We start from the raw sequence: 15,490 nt of genomic DNA on the forward strand, positions 1-15,490 counted from the left end.
TCATGATAAAACGCACGAAAAATAAGCGCACTTATTTAGAACCCTAATTTACACCTGACCATCTAACCATCTACAGATTTATGGGTCTTTTGAAAACAGGAACAAGCACAGAATAAAATGACATGTATCAATTTCTTGTCGCCAAGTTAAAGAAAGTGAAGAGGTGTTCTTCTTGGTTCTGACGTAGGCCTATTGTGGAACTCAAAAGAAGGCTAGAAATACAAGCAGTGGCGTATGGTCATTGTACGTTGATGCAATGTTTCACTGTATTTTATTTATATATGATTAGTGTGTCCTCCTTTGTGTAAATATATTTTATAACTTATGTCAACTTTACTGTTACTTGATTTTGTGATAATTGTAAATATTTTTGGAACTCCATCACAGCTCGATATCAGGTTCTTACTTCTACTGTTTTGTTATTTACTTTTTAAATATATTTCAATGTTTTCGGTAGAGTCTAATAAAACAGTTCGGGGCATAAGCCCTTCACCTATTTACTTATAAAAATATGTGTCTATAATAATTTACCAAGTTTCTTTTTATATAGTAAAATGTTTCTCGATGTTTCAAAAAATCCACAGTAGTGGCTTCGGAGATACAGGTACAATCGTCTTAGGTTAAAGTTGGAACCCCTTCGATCATGCGACGATCAGGGGTAGATAATTATAAGGAGTCTCCTTTGTGCAATGTGACCTCGGGAGATACAATTTCTCCGTAGCTCAATGCAGCCGCAGGAGGAAGGTAGTTGTAGGATGAATGCTCAATGCAGCCTCCAGAGATAAAGTTTAGAAGGATTTCTCCATAGACCACTGCGACCGCCGGAGTGAAGTGTTGGTAGGTTAATGATCAGTTGTTAACTGATACTTCTGGTCATTTGTAGTCCTTTTCTATGGGTGTCCTCTGAAGAGGCGGTACGTGAGGAAAGGGTCATCCATTCTCGGTTTCCTTCAGAACCACCTTGTGATTTCCTGGTGTTCTCCTTCCGTCGTCTGCTGGTGATAATGTTTCAAACAATATAGCACATGATAGTGAATGAAGCATATGTTTACACAGGTTGATTACACGTGAAGGTATGGAAGCTTACAATATTCTTACTTTAATAATAATTTTCTGCCATTTTTCTGTGCTTTGAATATAATTTCGCATTAAGCGAATATTGAATTTAAGATTCACGTACACATTTTCTCTTGAACTTCCATTTTTAAATTCCACTCCCAGAGGTAGTTAAACGAATCTTTAAAAAGAAAAACTTGATGCCACCACATTAAGTTACTGAGACAGATAGTATTTAATAAGTATATAAAGATCTCGTAAACTGAGACAAAAGGGATAACAACACAGGGTGAGGTATGACGTAGCCACCAGCAGAGAGTAGGCGAGAGTATACTATTGCATGTGTTCAAACTGGTTCAAGTATCAAATGATATCGTTTTCAATTAGAATGAAATGAGAATATGAGATGCCACTTTAGTCTGTAAAGTACGTATACCGAAAGAACCCTAGAATTATCGTAAAGGTGAGCAGAGAGCGATGTTTACATCATTTCCTGTACAAGCCAAAATGTAAGAAAACATGGAGAAAGCACTTACCTCTATACTCCATGGTTTGATTTTTTCTTCCTTTTTATTCACTCGATGTCTGTCGTCTTCAAGCGCGAATCAAAATTCCAGTTCCGTTTCTCCTGGCAATGATTAGGAGCCTTCATTGACTGTCATATTTGCTCTACATAATATAGTCTTCCTTGTTATCTCGTCACTATAGTTTTTAGATGTGAAATTTATCTTGTGGTCGAAAATATGTCAACAGTCAATTATATTTTGAAACTAAGTTTTCAATTGATGGCAGGGATTTGGGGTAATTGAGTTTTTCTTTCACAAGTAGAGTACAGTGTACAGGTGTATTTCTCGCGAATCATGTTGATTCTACCAGTTTCTTTTTCTTTTTTTTCTTTTTTTTTTTTTTTTAAATAAAAGGTGAAAGTTTGCACACTATTCCTTTAAGGGCACAAATGACTTTAGGCATGAATTGTCAAGGAAAATGAAAAGTAGTTAGTAAAGCGTTCAAATTGTAAACACTTCACTATACGTGACTGTTGCCTACGTTCGCTCGGGGTCAACCTACATTTTCACTTTTTTCCTTATAGAAACACCTGCACAAACAGTTCGAAAGCGAGTCGAAACCGGTAAGAAAAGTCAGCCTGATAGTATGTCACAATATTAAACTTTTTTCAAAGTGATTTAAATTCCCCCTCCTCCGAAAATTTAGCATGTTTTCAGAAGTTTTGCACTCCTCTTTAGCCAGCAATATGTAGGAATCTGGAGGTATAACAGAATTATTGTGGCCAGGGCAAACTGAATCTCCTATTACGACAATAAAGGTGGAATTTCTACGCTAGGGGCATAACTGGAAATTGAAATTTTTGTTAACGCGTAGAATTAGATCGGAAGAATACGGAAGTTGCACGATTTGTCCCCCTTGGACTAGAGAATGTTATGAAACTGAAAACTTGGGTCACTGGATGCTACATTAGGAAGTGATCTTTCTCACCACAAAATCTGATTTTAAGTGCTATTGCGAGAAGATATAAACTCAAAACTGAAAAATAAATGGAAAGAAAAAGCCATTGCTTTGTCTAGTCAACAATAATACAATGAATTGGTAATATCAGGATTTTCGATTGAGAGGGTTAAGAGGTATGCTCTGTGACTGACCATAAGGCTAATCAAGGTATATCACTGACCATAAAAATACTCGTAATATAAAGACAACGGTTTTTGCCACCCATGTCTGGCATGCAGGAAATCGCTTGGAGTGAATCCTGGCTCGGTCCTAAGTTTAGTAAACCGCTCCTGGTGATTACCCTTGGCTTGGGTTGTCCGCAAAAAGGGAGAAATATATCAAGAATCCTCCAAAGAGGAAAAACTAGCGGACTGAAGGGCCCAATACACCTGAGAACGAATAAAAAAGGACCAAAAAATAATAATAAAACCACCGACTTCAGTCGAAGTCGGTGATTATTGATGTGCTTCGCTCGGATTTGAAAGGTTTGAATGGTTCGAACGTCGCCGCATGCTTCCATTAAAAATTTTAAAGTTGGGCCCTGGGACCTCATGAAGGGCGGCCCTGTGGTGCACCGCGATAACACCATTCGATGTGCCCCATAACATTTCCTATTCAAGTTTTTGTTCGGTTCATTTATATTCAACCGGTTTCGAGATACTTCAATGGAAAGATTAAAATGGGCCACCCTGTATTATATATATATTGTTTGTATCTTTGTGTATGTGTGGCCTGGGGAGAGTTACCAAAATCTGGTCACAGGTACCTTGGTCCAGACCCCAGATCAAGACAAAGCTTTTTTTTCTTTAATTTCGAACCAGGGGTGTCTCAGGCGGGACCGGCCTGGAGACTAGACAAGTTGAGCGAGTTACCAAATTTTCGTCACGGATACCTTGGTTGAGGCCCCAGACCAAGGAGAAGCGTTTTTGTTAAAATTCGAACCAGGGGGTCTCAGGGGGACGTTTACCGGGATATGTAAAAGTAGTAGAAAATGAGCGATATTAGTGTTGAATTCATAGTTTTCGCGCTCGCTGAGATCAATGGTGAAACTACGATCGCATAAACTTCCAAATTCACTGTATTCGGCTGCGGGTCACCCAGAGAGGGGGATACCGAGACATGTAACAGTAATCCAAAATGACCGATGTTAGTGTCAAGTCCATAGTTTCCGCGTGTATCCAAACTTTACACTTTCGGGAACCGATTACCTCGAAACCCCTGTAGCCAGAATTAGCACGGAATGGGAACTTATATTTTTTTAAAAAAAAATGATCTCAGCAAAATGCGAAAGTCTTTTAGTCTAAGAGAAAAAAGAAATGAAATCTCTAATTTCTAGTTCTAATAGTCCTTGTAGCTCTGAGCGTGTGGCAAAAGTACTGATAGAAATAAGGACAATGAATTATGATTATTTAGTAGAATATTCCACTTTAATATAACAGGAATTTCATCTTTCGGTTTGCTTCAATTATAGAGTAAATGCTATACTATATAAAGTGTGTCCTGTCGCTGATTTGAGATGACAATCAGAAACGAAAGTAAAAGGTAAATTACAGTAATAGTTTTCTCTTAAGGAGAAGTACTTTTATATTAAGAAAAGTTTTTGACTTAAAAGTTTTGCTCGTATTCAACCCTTTCCCCCTGAACCTTGGGTACGAAAATGGAAGAACATATTTAGATTTTCATTGTTGATTCCAGTATATTTCAAACATCATTTCTCAGGTCTAGGCCTGTGTGATATGTTCATATATCGACATCGATATATTAACATCCTAAATTTTCGATATCGATATTCGAAGAGGGGACGGGCGAGGTACACGGGGCCCCTAAGACTTGCGATGGATGAAGAAATAAAATTTAATTTTACAATAATGTTTTCTAACGACAACTTCTTTATTAGCACAAACTGTAATGTAAATAAATCCACTTCCAAACTTGCAATATCATATACTGTAATTTCTTAGCCGCCAGAATTTTTTTGTTCCCGAAAAGAAGAAACAAAAAAGCACCTGTCAAAAGCAAGTGCTTCGAACTTTGACCTAGAATTTATCATACGAAAGTTTTTTTTTTTTTTTCTCCTCTCGGAGATTTTCATCTCTTTTGACCTTTGGGACCGCTCATTGATAAAAAGTGCACACATGACCGCTATATGCAGAAGGCAGAGTCAGAGATTTTGAAAAGGAAACGAGTTTTAATAATAATAATAATAATAATAATAATAATTGGGTTTACAACTAGGGTCCCATCTCTATCTTCCATGGGACCGCAAGTCTGTTACGCCACTAGTGTCCCTTATTCTGTGTGTCTCTTTCCGTATCGTGTGGATGTTTGTTTTTGTGCTGTTAGGCTTTTATATTAAACCTTTACACTATGTAACATTTTTTATCGTCATAATAAAATCGTTATCCTTAACAATTTATTTTATTGTTATTTGCAGTTTGCTACACTGATATATTTGTACAGAAATTCAGATTTGATCCAGCGCCTTTGTAATTCTCAACCACCTCAACGACCCTGTTTTTTGGGTTGCCTACTATTGCAGGAAAGGGAGAATTGCAGGTGGTAATGCACTTTTGGAGGTGTTCATACAAGCGTTCCTGAATGGCGGCCATCTTTGTTGTCGGTGGAACGTCAATTTTTGCATTTGAAGCGTGTAGTAAAACTGCAATTGCTCATGATGTACGGATCAGCCGAATACCACACAAAATCGAATGTTTAGACGAGAGACTGAGGTGCACGGAGAAATATATTCTTGCTTCTATACACATAGCACGTCCAGAAAGTAAGTTCCGTTTCAATTTATCTCCGCTGCAGCGCTGCGATCGCAGTTCCGTACATGCGCGGTAGACGCTCTGTATCAAGGAGAGAGATCGCTGTCAGTCACGTACGCATTGTTGTGCTTGTTTACAATGTCGGTGTTGATTGAAAATCCCGCCGCTTGTGAAATCAGAGCGGTGATTCGTTTTCTGAATGCGAGGAAAGTGAAACCAAGTGAAATTTATCGGCAAATTTGCGATGTTTACGGACAAAATGCGATGAGTGATTCAATGGTGAGAAGATGGGTCCGACAATTCAATGAAGGACGTAGTGACGTGCACGATGAAGAACGAAGTGGGCGTCCATCTTTGGTTACAGAAGAACTGGTTCACGCGATTGATGACAAGATCCAGGAAAACCGCAGGTTTACAATTAGTGCTCTCAGTATGGAATTTCCCCAAATCTCACGATCAACACTTCAACAACGACGACGAGCTGAAAGAAACTGTTTCCAACTGGTTGAAGACACAGGCGGCAAACTTCTATGAAGAAGGTATACAAAACCTTGTGCCACGCTATGACAAATGCCTGCAAAATTTCGGCAGTTATGTGGAAAAGTAGTTTAAGAGTTGTAGAATTTTGTGCAATAAATAATTTTTCTGTATCTGTACACAATTTAATTTTATTACCAAACGGAACTTACTTTCTGGACGTGCCTCGTAAATATGCAGGGTTGCAAATCAATACATGAAACCACCAGAAAAAGTACAGAAAATTACACTTTTAAAAAGAGGCTGTATGTTGGAATGACATAAAAGTGTCGGGTTTCACAAGTTTTGTGCTGAATACTTTGCATGTAAAGAGTCTGCAGAAATATCCACAGCTATGATACTACTGGCACCGTAGATTTATGGGGGTCCGAAAGTTGAAGTTTGTAATTTTGATGCCATTTTTGAGGCGTAATATATCAGGAGGGCAAAGTGCTAAAAATTGCTGCTTAGGCCACAAAGTCTGTATGTAAATAAACTATTGCAAAAAAAGACTGATATTACATGGACAAAAAAGTGAGGATATGGTAAAAACGCGAAGAAAGCACGTGCGTGATGATGGTCGTAGGTCGGAAAAATTTAAATGCTTGGATATTTTTCATGGGCCGCGGTGGCTCAGTGGTAGAGCGTTCACCTCTAGTGCTTGGGGTCCCGCGTTCGATCCCAGCCCCACCAAGTGAACTTTGTGGTGGACAAACACCGTGTGCGTGGGTTTTCTCGGGGTTCTCCCATTTCCTCCCACTTTCTTCATTCCACCAATTCATTCATCTCATCATCATCGTCTCCTTTAGCCTAACCGGCATAACCGTGGGACCAAAAACTTAAAAATTTCATTTAATTTCATTTTAAAAAAAAATACTCATGATTCAGCAATTAGGCCCGCTTTCCTTTGCGTTCAGTTGTGCAAAAGTTTGCGAGTGGCGTTTGTTCTGTCTTTCTAGCTTCATGATCATTGCAACGTCTATTTGGGAGATGGGGTTAGCTCCCCTTGCACCCACGACACATATCACCTAACTGGACCGCGGTATTAAAGCACGTAATGTATCAGGAAAGTGTCATTGAAATCCAATCCCAGTTACGGACTCCAATATCACTTGTTTCAATTGTACATAAATCACAATCCGCAATACTATCGAAACCGGAAGTGGTTGAATTTACTAGTACTTCTGGTTTTAAATTTTCGTAGAGTAACAACTGGGAGATATCGAGAAGTGTTTTTTGCAGTCGGTTAAGAAAGGTTCCAGGTAAAGCTTTTATTTTCTGCCTTAGCCCTCTATTCAAACCGGAAGTGGTTAAATTAAACAATTTTTGGTTTCCATCTTTATCGCCATAGAACGAAACAGTAAGAGATAACAAGTAATGGCTTTTTGATATGGATTCAGCTTCCGAGAAACAGGTTCTATCTTTGACCTTATTACTGTGCTGCAACCAATACTTATAGATGCACTACTTCAAGTCTGAGTATGGAATTCGCATAGCTTGGGAGTCTTAGTTTTACATTATGAAGCGATTCTCACTTATTATTATTATTATTATTACAAATAATCGATGTTACTTTTATCTTTCATTATACACAGACCACAATAAAACCTAAAATACGGTAAAAGAAGAAGTTACTTATGTCCTGTATTCTACAGTGGAATTTCCTCTGCCCTACAATAAACAACGAAACATTGTTGTAACTGTACATTTTAATTGTTACTAATGATAAAAGTTAAGTAACATCAAAACACTGTGAATATCAAAATTTCAATGATAGAAGCAAAAAGTGCAGTTTTCAATTATTTTTCCTCGAAAAATGTATATTTCTTTTTAAATGCCGAGTTACCTACGTGATAGTATAAATTTTTAAAAGAATGAAACAAAAACATTATATATACATATTCATTCAACTGTTTTTATCCTGACATTTTACATGTTCCTTTAATTCAATTGTTATCCTATACACAGGAAAATATATTCATACTAGTATACTGTTTCTGAAAAAGATAAAATTTTTACTGGACAGGCTACACGTTTCATTTCAATTGCACTGGTAGTACACGTGTTAAGGAACATTAAAGCTACGAAGTCTTTTGTTATGTTCACACACCTTTCTTAAAATTTCCAGTGTCGAAAGTTTCTTTTTGATTATCGCAGGTATGTTTAAACTTTTTTTTTTTTTTAAGCGTATGCTCCAATCCTAAATGGAGTGTGTTCTTTGTGTATGAATAAAAATATGGAACACATTCGTTTTCTACTTGTTCCAATGACGTACTTACTTCGTTTTTTTTTTCTCTTTCTTTCTTTCCGTTAAAAAAAATTTACATACGTTAATTCGCAATCTAAAATTTTGTTTGGATATAAATTATTACGTAATGTATTTTTCTATTTGAAGTTTAGAAGAAACATTATTAACCTATCCACTTGTATCTATATTATGCACATATAAGTTTCGTTCAAATTTCGAAAATCAATTCTGGACAACATTAATTTCTTTTTAAGGATATGACACGTTCCAAAAAAGGCTTAATGTGCTTGAATAATAATAATAATAATATAAAAACTGAACGAAAAAATACATATAGTTTATCGCTGCAAATCTTCCTAATACAACAGCAGGAGTAATTAGCAATTTTCTTTAAAAGAATCTGCGATATAGTAGTATATTCCAGTTTCTATTCAGGGCAATTAGACTTTTCCTTTTTCTTCAACTATTGCACACGCTACGCCTCTTAATTCGTGACAGAAAAATAAGTTCAATTATGGTAAGGCATATTAAATTATGAACTAATCATCATATAAAATAAATTATTCTCCTGGTCACACAATAAATTACGAAAATTTTATATATAAAATGAAGACTGACAAACATAACAACACTTTTATATATGTATTTTCTCTATTCCTATATGAAGACAAGTGAATTGTACACATGGTGCTTCCATTTTTACTTAAAAGAAGGAAAGTCTTTATATATATCTATATAGTAGTTAGATATTACAGAAACATATCGTCACGTATTTGGAACACTATACAGTTATTGTTTGTAAAATATACACGTTTTCTTCTTCCAAGTTTTGTTGCATAACATATCCTCCGCCTTTCCAATTTATTTTCTGCTTCTAGTTAATTGTCTGTAAAATACATTTCTCCTTCTTCTTCTTCCATATTTTGTTGCATAATACATACTTAGCTTTTCCAAATATACTTCATGCACTTCCAGTCTTCCAACACCCAAGAAAAAACTAGCACATTAAAATCATTTTAAACAATGTTTACCTCTTCGCATCTATGTGTCAATTTTTTTGTTTTTCAAATTTAGTTTAAATAGATGTGTGTGGGTAAAAGAAACTTATTTATTTTATTTAGCAACATACATATTGCACGTTTTTTTGGGGGGAGGGGGGCTGTTTCTTCTACAAACATTTTATTACTTTTTTTTTTAACAAATACGAAATAATTTTCTGTAAGACATCTGTATTTTTTACTACAGAAACGGAATCAATTTTTCAGAATTTTTCCACTTTTCTTCTCTATTCGCACACAATTAATTACAGCTTCCTTGCAATGACCAGATTCAAAACAATACCTCCTTCTCTTCCCTTCATTTGTCACGAGAGCAACTTTGTATGGAGGAAACCCAAACATTTTACTTTTACAAATAGTTGAGTGTTTCTTCGTTCTTGTTACTTAAAATTGTTCATGATTTGTTAAACAATGCTTTATGAATGGTAGCAATGTCTGGCGTTACGGATGACTTTCCTCCAGTTGGTAATCTGAACGTGTTGCCACTTGCTGCTACTTTTAAACTGCCTTTGCTACTGAAATAGGAAAGAAAATTAGAACTTTCGACGTAGCGGAAATAAATATTTGAAATATATTTTTACTTAACTAAATATCTATCTATCTATCTATCTATCTATCTATCTATCTATCTATATATATATATATATATATATATATATATATATATATATATATATATATATATATATATATATATACGAGACGTGTTCAAAAAGTATCGAACTTTATTTTTTTTTTTCGCGTAAACCAATGAAGCGCGGGAAGTTTTCTTCGGCGTAGATGTAGAGGGGACACTCATGCGCACTTGTGATTTTTTTTTCCCGCCCGCAGAGAGCGTCAGTCGCTGGCAGTCGACCAACGAGTGAAGGCGTGTAGTGACCGGTCTCGGATTTCAGGTTTTGTAAAATGACAAAAACTTGAACAGTGATATTGCATCAAAATTTTCCAAAAGCTTAGTGATACCCGAGCGGAAACCACTCAATCGGATCGGTACATTCAATTTTGAATGAGATTTGGGCATGAGGAGTGTGTCCGCGAAATTCGATTCAGGCTTTCATCGTCAAACACAACATTCCTGTGCGTCATCACCTCCGTACTCCCCCGACATGGTTCCATGTGACTTTGGTTATTTCCCAAGGTGTAAAAGCCACTAAAAGGGACCCGATTTAAGTCAAGAGAAGATATGATGCGGAATGCGACGCCACGGTTACTCACCATTCCAAAAACTGCGTTCCAGAAGTGTTTCCGACACTGGCACGAGCGCTGGGAGAAATGTGTGCATTACCAAGGAGATTACTATGAAGAGGATTATTGTTTCAGATTTCCAAATCAATAAATATATTTTTGCCACCCACAGGTTCGATACTTTTTGGAAATATATATTAATATTACGAGTACAAATATTTTGAAAATTTTTATGGTGGAAGAATTTATATATATATATATATATATATATATATATATATATATATATATATATATATATATATATATATATATATATATATATATATATATATATATATATAAATTCTTCCACCATAAAAATTTTCAAAATATTTGTACTCGTAATATTAATATATCATCTTCGTTTGATATATTTGAATTCAATTATTTTGATTAGATTGAAATTTAAATAAAACATGTTTTGCTACAATTTATAATTTTACTTAAGAATGCTATACTATAAAAATGGGTGATTTACACGGATAATGAATAATCATAAAATCTGGTAACATTTTCTACTTGTTCAAAATCTGGTGCATATTACGAGACACTAATACAACATATCTAAAGATTAATTCTACCATTCTCAAAAACAACTTTTAAGCTTTGATGATAAATATAACATTGCAGGTTTCTTTTTCTTTCTTTCTTTCTTTGTAAATACATAATTTAGCCAAGATTTAAATATCACAGAAGTAACCCGTTGAGATTATGAACGCTTAAATTTTGAAAATTTATGTACCGCAAGAGATCAGTGAAAAGCACTTTCATTCTTCTGTTAGCATTAATGAACATCAAAATGATAAAAACTTAAATACTTATCGAGCTCTCCTTTTACGAGGGGCGTACAATAAGTTATCTACATAGACAGGAAAAGAGGGGCGGAGCATAATGACGGCTGACACGCACGCTAAGGCAACTGTGGGGAACCGTGTTGCGTAATTTGAGGTCAGTCGGAGCAACGCAGTAGCTATGAGGAGAGTGTTTGTGTGACGTCGCGAAAAATGGATTTGCAGTGGTTGGAGCACCATTCGGTCATCAAGTTTCTCACTAAATAAGGGAAGAACATGGCCCCTAGTAACTATTTCCTCTTCCGAGATCTGAAGAAATACCTACGGGGATAACGTTTTTCTCGTCGGACAACATGGTCCAACAGGCTGTTTCCCAGTTGTTTGCAGGCCATGACAAAGTCTATTTTTTCTCTGGGATTTCTTCGCTGACCACAAGTGGGGACGGTGCATAGACCTCCATGAAGGGGGGGGGGGGGGAGGAACTACATCGAAAAACAGCGATGACCAGGTGAGCCTATTTGTATTCCTTCCTGTCTAGGTAGATAACTTATTGGACGCCCCACGTGATTATACTAACCACTCGTTACTATTATTATAATAATTATTACTGTTATTGGTTGCTTTATATACAAGTTTGTTATAAACATTCAATCCTTTCGATCTAATCCAATCTTTCAGAATTTCATTAACACTTTCCAGTTGTATTTCAATAAAACTCTTCCTTCCCCAAATTTATCTATGTACATCACACTGCATTTAACAATTTTCTATGAGATGGAAGACTATCTTGATTTGTTTATTTATCGTTTAAAATTCGATGTAATACCCTGAAGGTAGGATGATTCTCAAATTTTTTAAAAACTTAAGGGTAACAAAGTAATCTTACCTTAAAGCAGACTGCGAGCTTGAAGGATTAGTTGGTCCTGGAATAAGAGCGCATTTCATTGGTTGGCCATCTAACTGCCTGTTATGATAAACGTCTACGGAGCGTTCTGCGTCACTACGATGTTTGAAGATGACTTCGGCGGTACCAGGGCGCAGTAATCGGGAACGAAGCAATGGTCCAATATCTTCAAAAAGTTCCTATGACAATATCGAAGAACTAATAACAGTAACATAAAAAGGAGGATATTTTCAAATAACTGTATTTCAATCACTGTTCTGATAATTCATGTTGTATACAATCTTTAAAAAAAAACTGGCTATGCCTCTCTCTTTTAAAATTTATGGGCCGAGAATAAGCTCTTTTGGCTTCATCCTGGATCTTCCTTACTGCCAAAGGGGACATATATTTCCTACAATCTAGCGTATGGCTTTTGGAGGATACTGTTTATCTTTTTACAGATCTGCCACAACAAATTTTGTAAACATATATTTGCTGATGAATGCTATAGCATACATTGGAAATGAATAGACAATAACCTTCGTGCACAATATTGGTCTGCTCTGAGACCTTCCTCAACACCAATACTGGCCGTAGGACAACAACAAATAATATACCAGTAATTGTTTTTTTTTAGATGCTCGTGATTCTTTCTAAAATAATTTTTGATAAATGGTCTCAGAGCCGACCGGTATTATCCACGAATAATCAGAAAATTTGTTACTGGATATAGAGGTATATATATATGATCATGTTATATATTTTTAACATGATCATTGTTGAAACTTGTGCCCTTGAAAATTATACAACAAAAATGCAGGAGCATCAAACAAAAAACAAACCAAAAAAAAAACTATTTCTGGTGTATTACTTGTTACTCTCTAAAAATAAATTCATTATGTAAAGCAAATGTTTTTACGTGTTTATAAAATTTTAAGTGAAAAATTAAACTGTGGTCTTCAAGAAAAAATCAGGAATTCATTAGAAAGACACAGTTATGTTTTTCTTTATTCATACAGCACAACTTGATAAATAAATAAATAAATATAAAAACTTTAACGGTAATTTTCTCAAAGTGAAGAAGTGGAAGAAAAACAAATAATATACCAGTAATTGTTTTTTTTTAGATGCTCGTGATTCTTTCTAAAATAATTTTTGATAAATGGTCTCAGAGCCGACCGGTATTATCCACGAATAATCAGAAAATTTGTTACTGGATATAGAGGTATGCTATTGTTTATTCATTTATGAACATATGTTTTTTCTTTCTTTCTGTTTTCATTTCATTGTCACGTGCGCCTAGTTATAAGTACAGGACTTAAGTATTGTTCGTTATGCAATTACGCTTAAGTTTCCAATATCAGTGTTAACAAAGATCTGAGATATTTTTGTCCAGGACACATCAAGAATAGCAGTACAACAGCAATATATATATCCCACAATATACACGTTAGCAACCAGCAATACACAAGTACTCATAAAAATAACGCATCAGCATCAATATAATTGATGTTTAAATAACTAGTTTGCGTAGTCACTGACTATTAATTAAAAGCTTACATATTAAAACAAATTCGACAATTCCGTGTCCGAACTGTCAAGCTGAACTTATATTTTCTCAGACTTACAACATGAGATTTCTGGAACCCTCAGAAAGAACGGTATCGGCTATTTAGTGAAAATACTTTAATGGTATCCTAAATGAGATGTACAGGCCTCATCTTAGGTTCTACTCCCAATCAGAGGATGACAGATATGATACTTACTTGGACCAAAACAGACGCCTATTAAAAACAGCAAAAAAGGTGGGCATAGAACATGACAGTCAAAATAATTAAAACGAAAGGATAAAAAAAAAAAATGATATGAGAGAGAAAGGGTTAGAGAAAAAAAATAATTAAAAAAATAGTTGAGATTTTTTAGTGCTTCTTGTACCATAGCAATTCTATTCCCTACGATTGATCATCTCCATATTCAGTCACGACTAACAGTCTGGCGTCTATATATTAGAGTCTTTAACAGACACAGCTGCAACTGGCTTTCGATGAATCTTTGGACGACTGCCCCGAAATTTAAAAAAATGGAGCATTTTAATGGATATGTTTTTCCAGGATGACCAAATCTAATTTCTCTGATGCTTACGAAGAATGCTGGGGCTGAATCGGTTAAGCCACATGTAGGTTAAAAGTAGGGCATTAGGTAATCAGGAAATTCTCCTTTCTAGTTGTTTATGCAAAACATTTACATAATGTACCATTTCAGACACGGAAGATTTTTAAGAAAAAAAAAATATATATATTACAGATACATTTATGTCCTGCTTTTGGATGAACATGGAAACAAGTTGCCACGTTCTTTTATTATGTCACTCGAACTGTTTTTATAACGAATTTGTTTTTTTGTTTTTTTTTTTTAAAGTAAACTTTAAAGCAAATGTAATTATGTTTATTGATTTAGTATCGATTGGTATAGCCCTTTGCAACAGTGAATACTAATCATTTTATCCACTTCAAAATCCAAGAAATTTGTATTTTCCCTGTTCTCCAACCTTTCACTTCTTTTTTCTTCTTTTCTCAGTACCACAATAAATAATACAGACAAACTTATCAATGATCTCAGTTGGTATTTGAAAGCTAAATTCGCGTAGTGTCAAACGGTAATTTTACACCGTAATGCGAAATGAAGTAATGCTTTTGCATTGTTATTGCTTTAAAAAATGAAATCTTTAAGTTTTACGCCCCACGCTTATGCCAGTTAGGCTAAAGGAGACGGTAAAAAAAAAAAAAAAAAGTATATAATTTTTACTCCTGTACGTTTTAGAAGCGATAATATAGAATTCTTATGATATCCTGTTGCTGCTTATCGCCACTTTACGTCATGATCACGTAACAAATCACGTGAAATAGTATGGCTACAGTCTTGTGTACGGAAGTCTTGTTCGAAATAAAATGTTTCAGTTTTACATTCCACGATTATGCCGGCTAGGCTAAAGGGGACGGTGATGATGAGAAATGAATGGAATGGTAGAATGAATAAGTGGAAGGAAACGGGAAAACCCACGCACACGGTGTTTGTCCACCAACGAAGTTCACTTGGCGCGAATTGGAATCGAACCAGGTACCTCATACATCAGAGGTGAACGCTCTACCACTGAGAAGTCTCTTCCATTTTCTTCCAAAGTTCATTATATCTTTCAATGTATTATAATGAACTCGAAAGTGTCACAATACTTTTATTTCCTTCACTTAAAATTCTGTAGAAAATGATTATTCAATCTACTACCTATTTAAAAAATTTTCCCCAATGCTTTTAAACATAATCCTCGTAAACTCTACTAGAAGCTTTGAATTAATCAAGTGGCTCTAAAACTATTTTCAGTAACTGAGAGAAATATTAGTAATTGATTGTACAAAGCAGGAAAAGTCTACTTATTACAA

The 15,490-nt window shown here is 35.3% G+C and overlaps 1 protein-coding gene across 3 annotated transcripts in view; it reads right to left on the minus strand.

Annotated features, from left to right (window-relative positions):
• Positions 1 to 8,722: 8,722 nt before the first annotated feature.
• Positions 8,723 to 15,490, minus strand: part of LOC145680543 (uncharacterized) — a 57,385-nt gene continuing 50,617 nt past the window's right edge. For 2 of the 3 annotated variants that reach the window (XM_081751168.1, XM_081751166.1), the window contains 2 exons: positions 12,057 to 12,253; positions 8,723 to 9,667 (listed from right to left, as the gene is read on the minus strand). In XM_081751168.1, the coding sequence (XP_081607294.1) occupies positions 9,547 to 9,667; positions 12,057 to 12,253 (318 nt within the window). In that variant the 3' untranslated portion in view covers positions 8,723 to 9,546. The remainder of the gene's footprint in view (positions 9,668 to 12,056; positions 12,254 to 15,490) is intronic. The other variant, XM_081751167.1, reaches the window with a different exon arrangement.

This window comes from Thermobia domestica, chromosome 3 (genome assembly GCF_964235325.1).
Source record: "Thermobia domestica chromosome 3, izTheDome1.hap1.1, whole genome shotgun sequence".
Lineage (NCBI taxonomy): Eukaryota > Metazoa > Arthropoda > Insecta > Zygentoma > Lepismatidae > Thermobia > Thermobia domestica.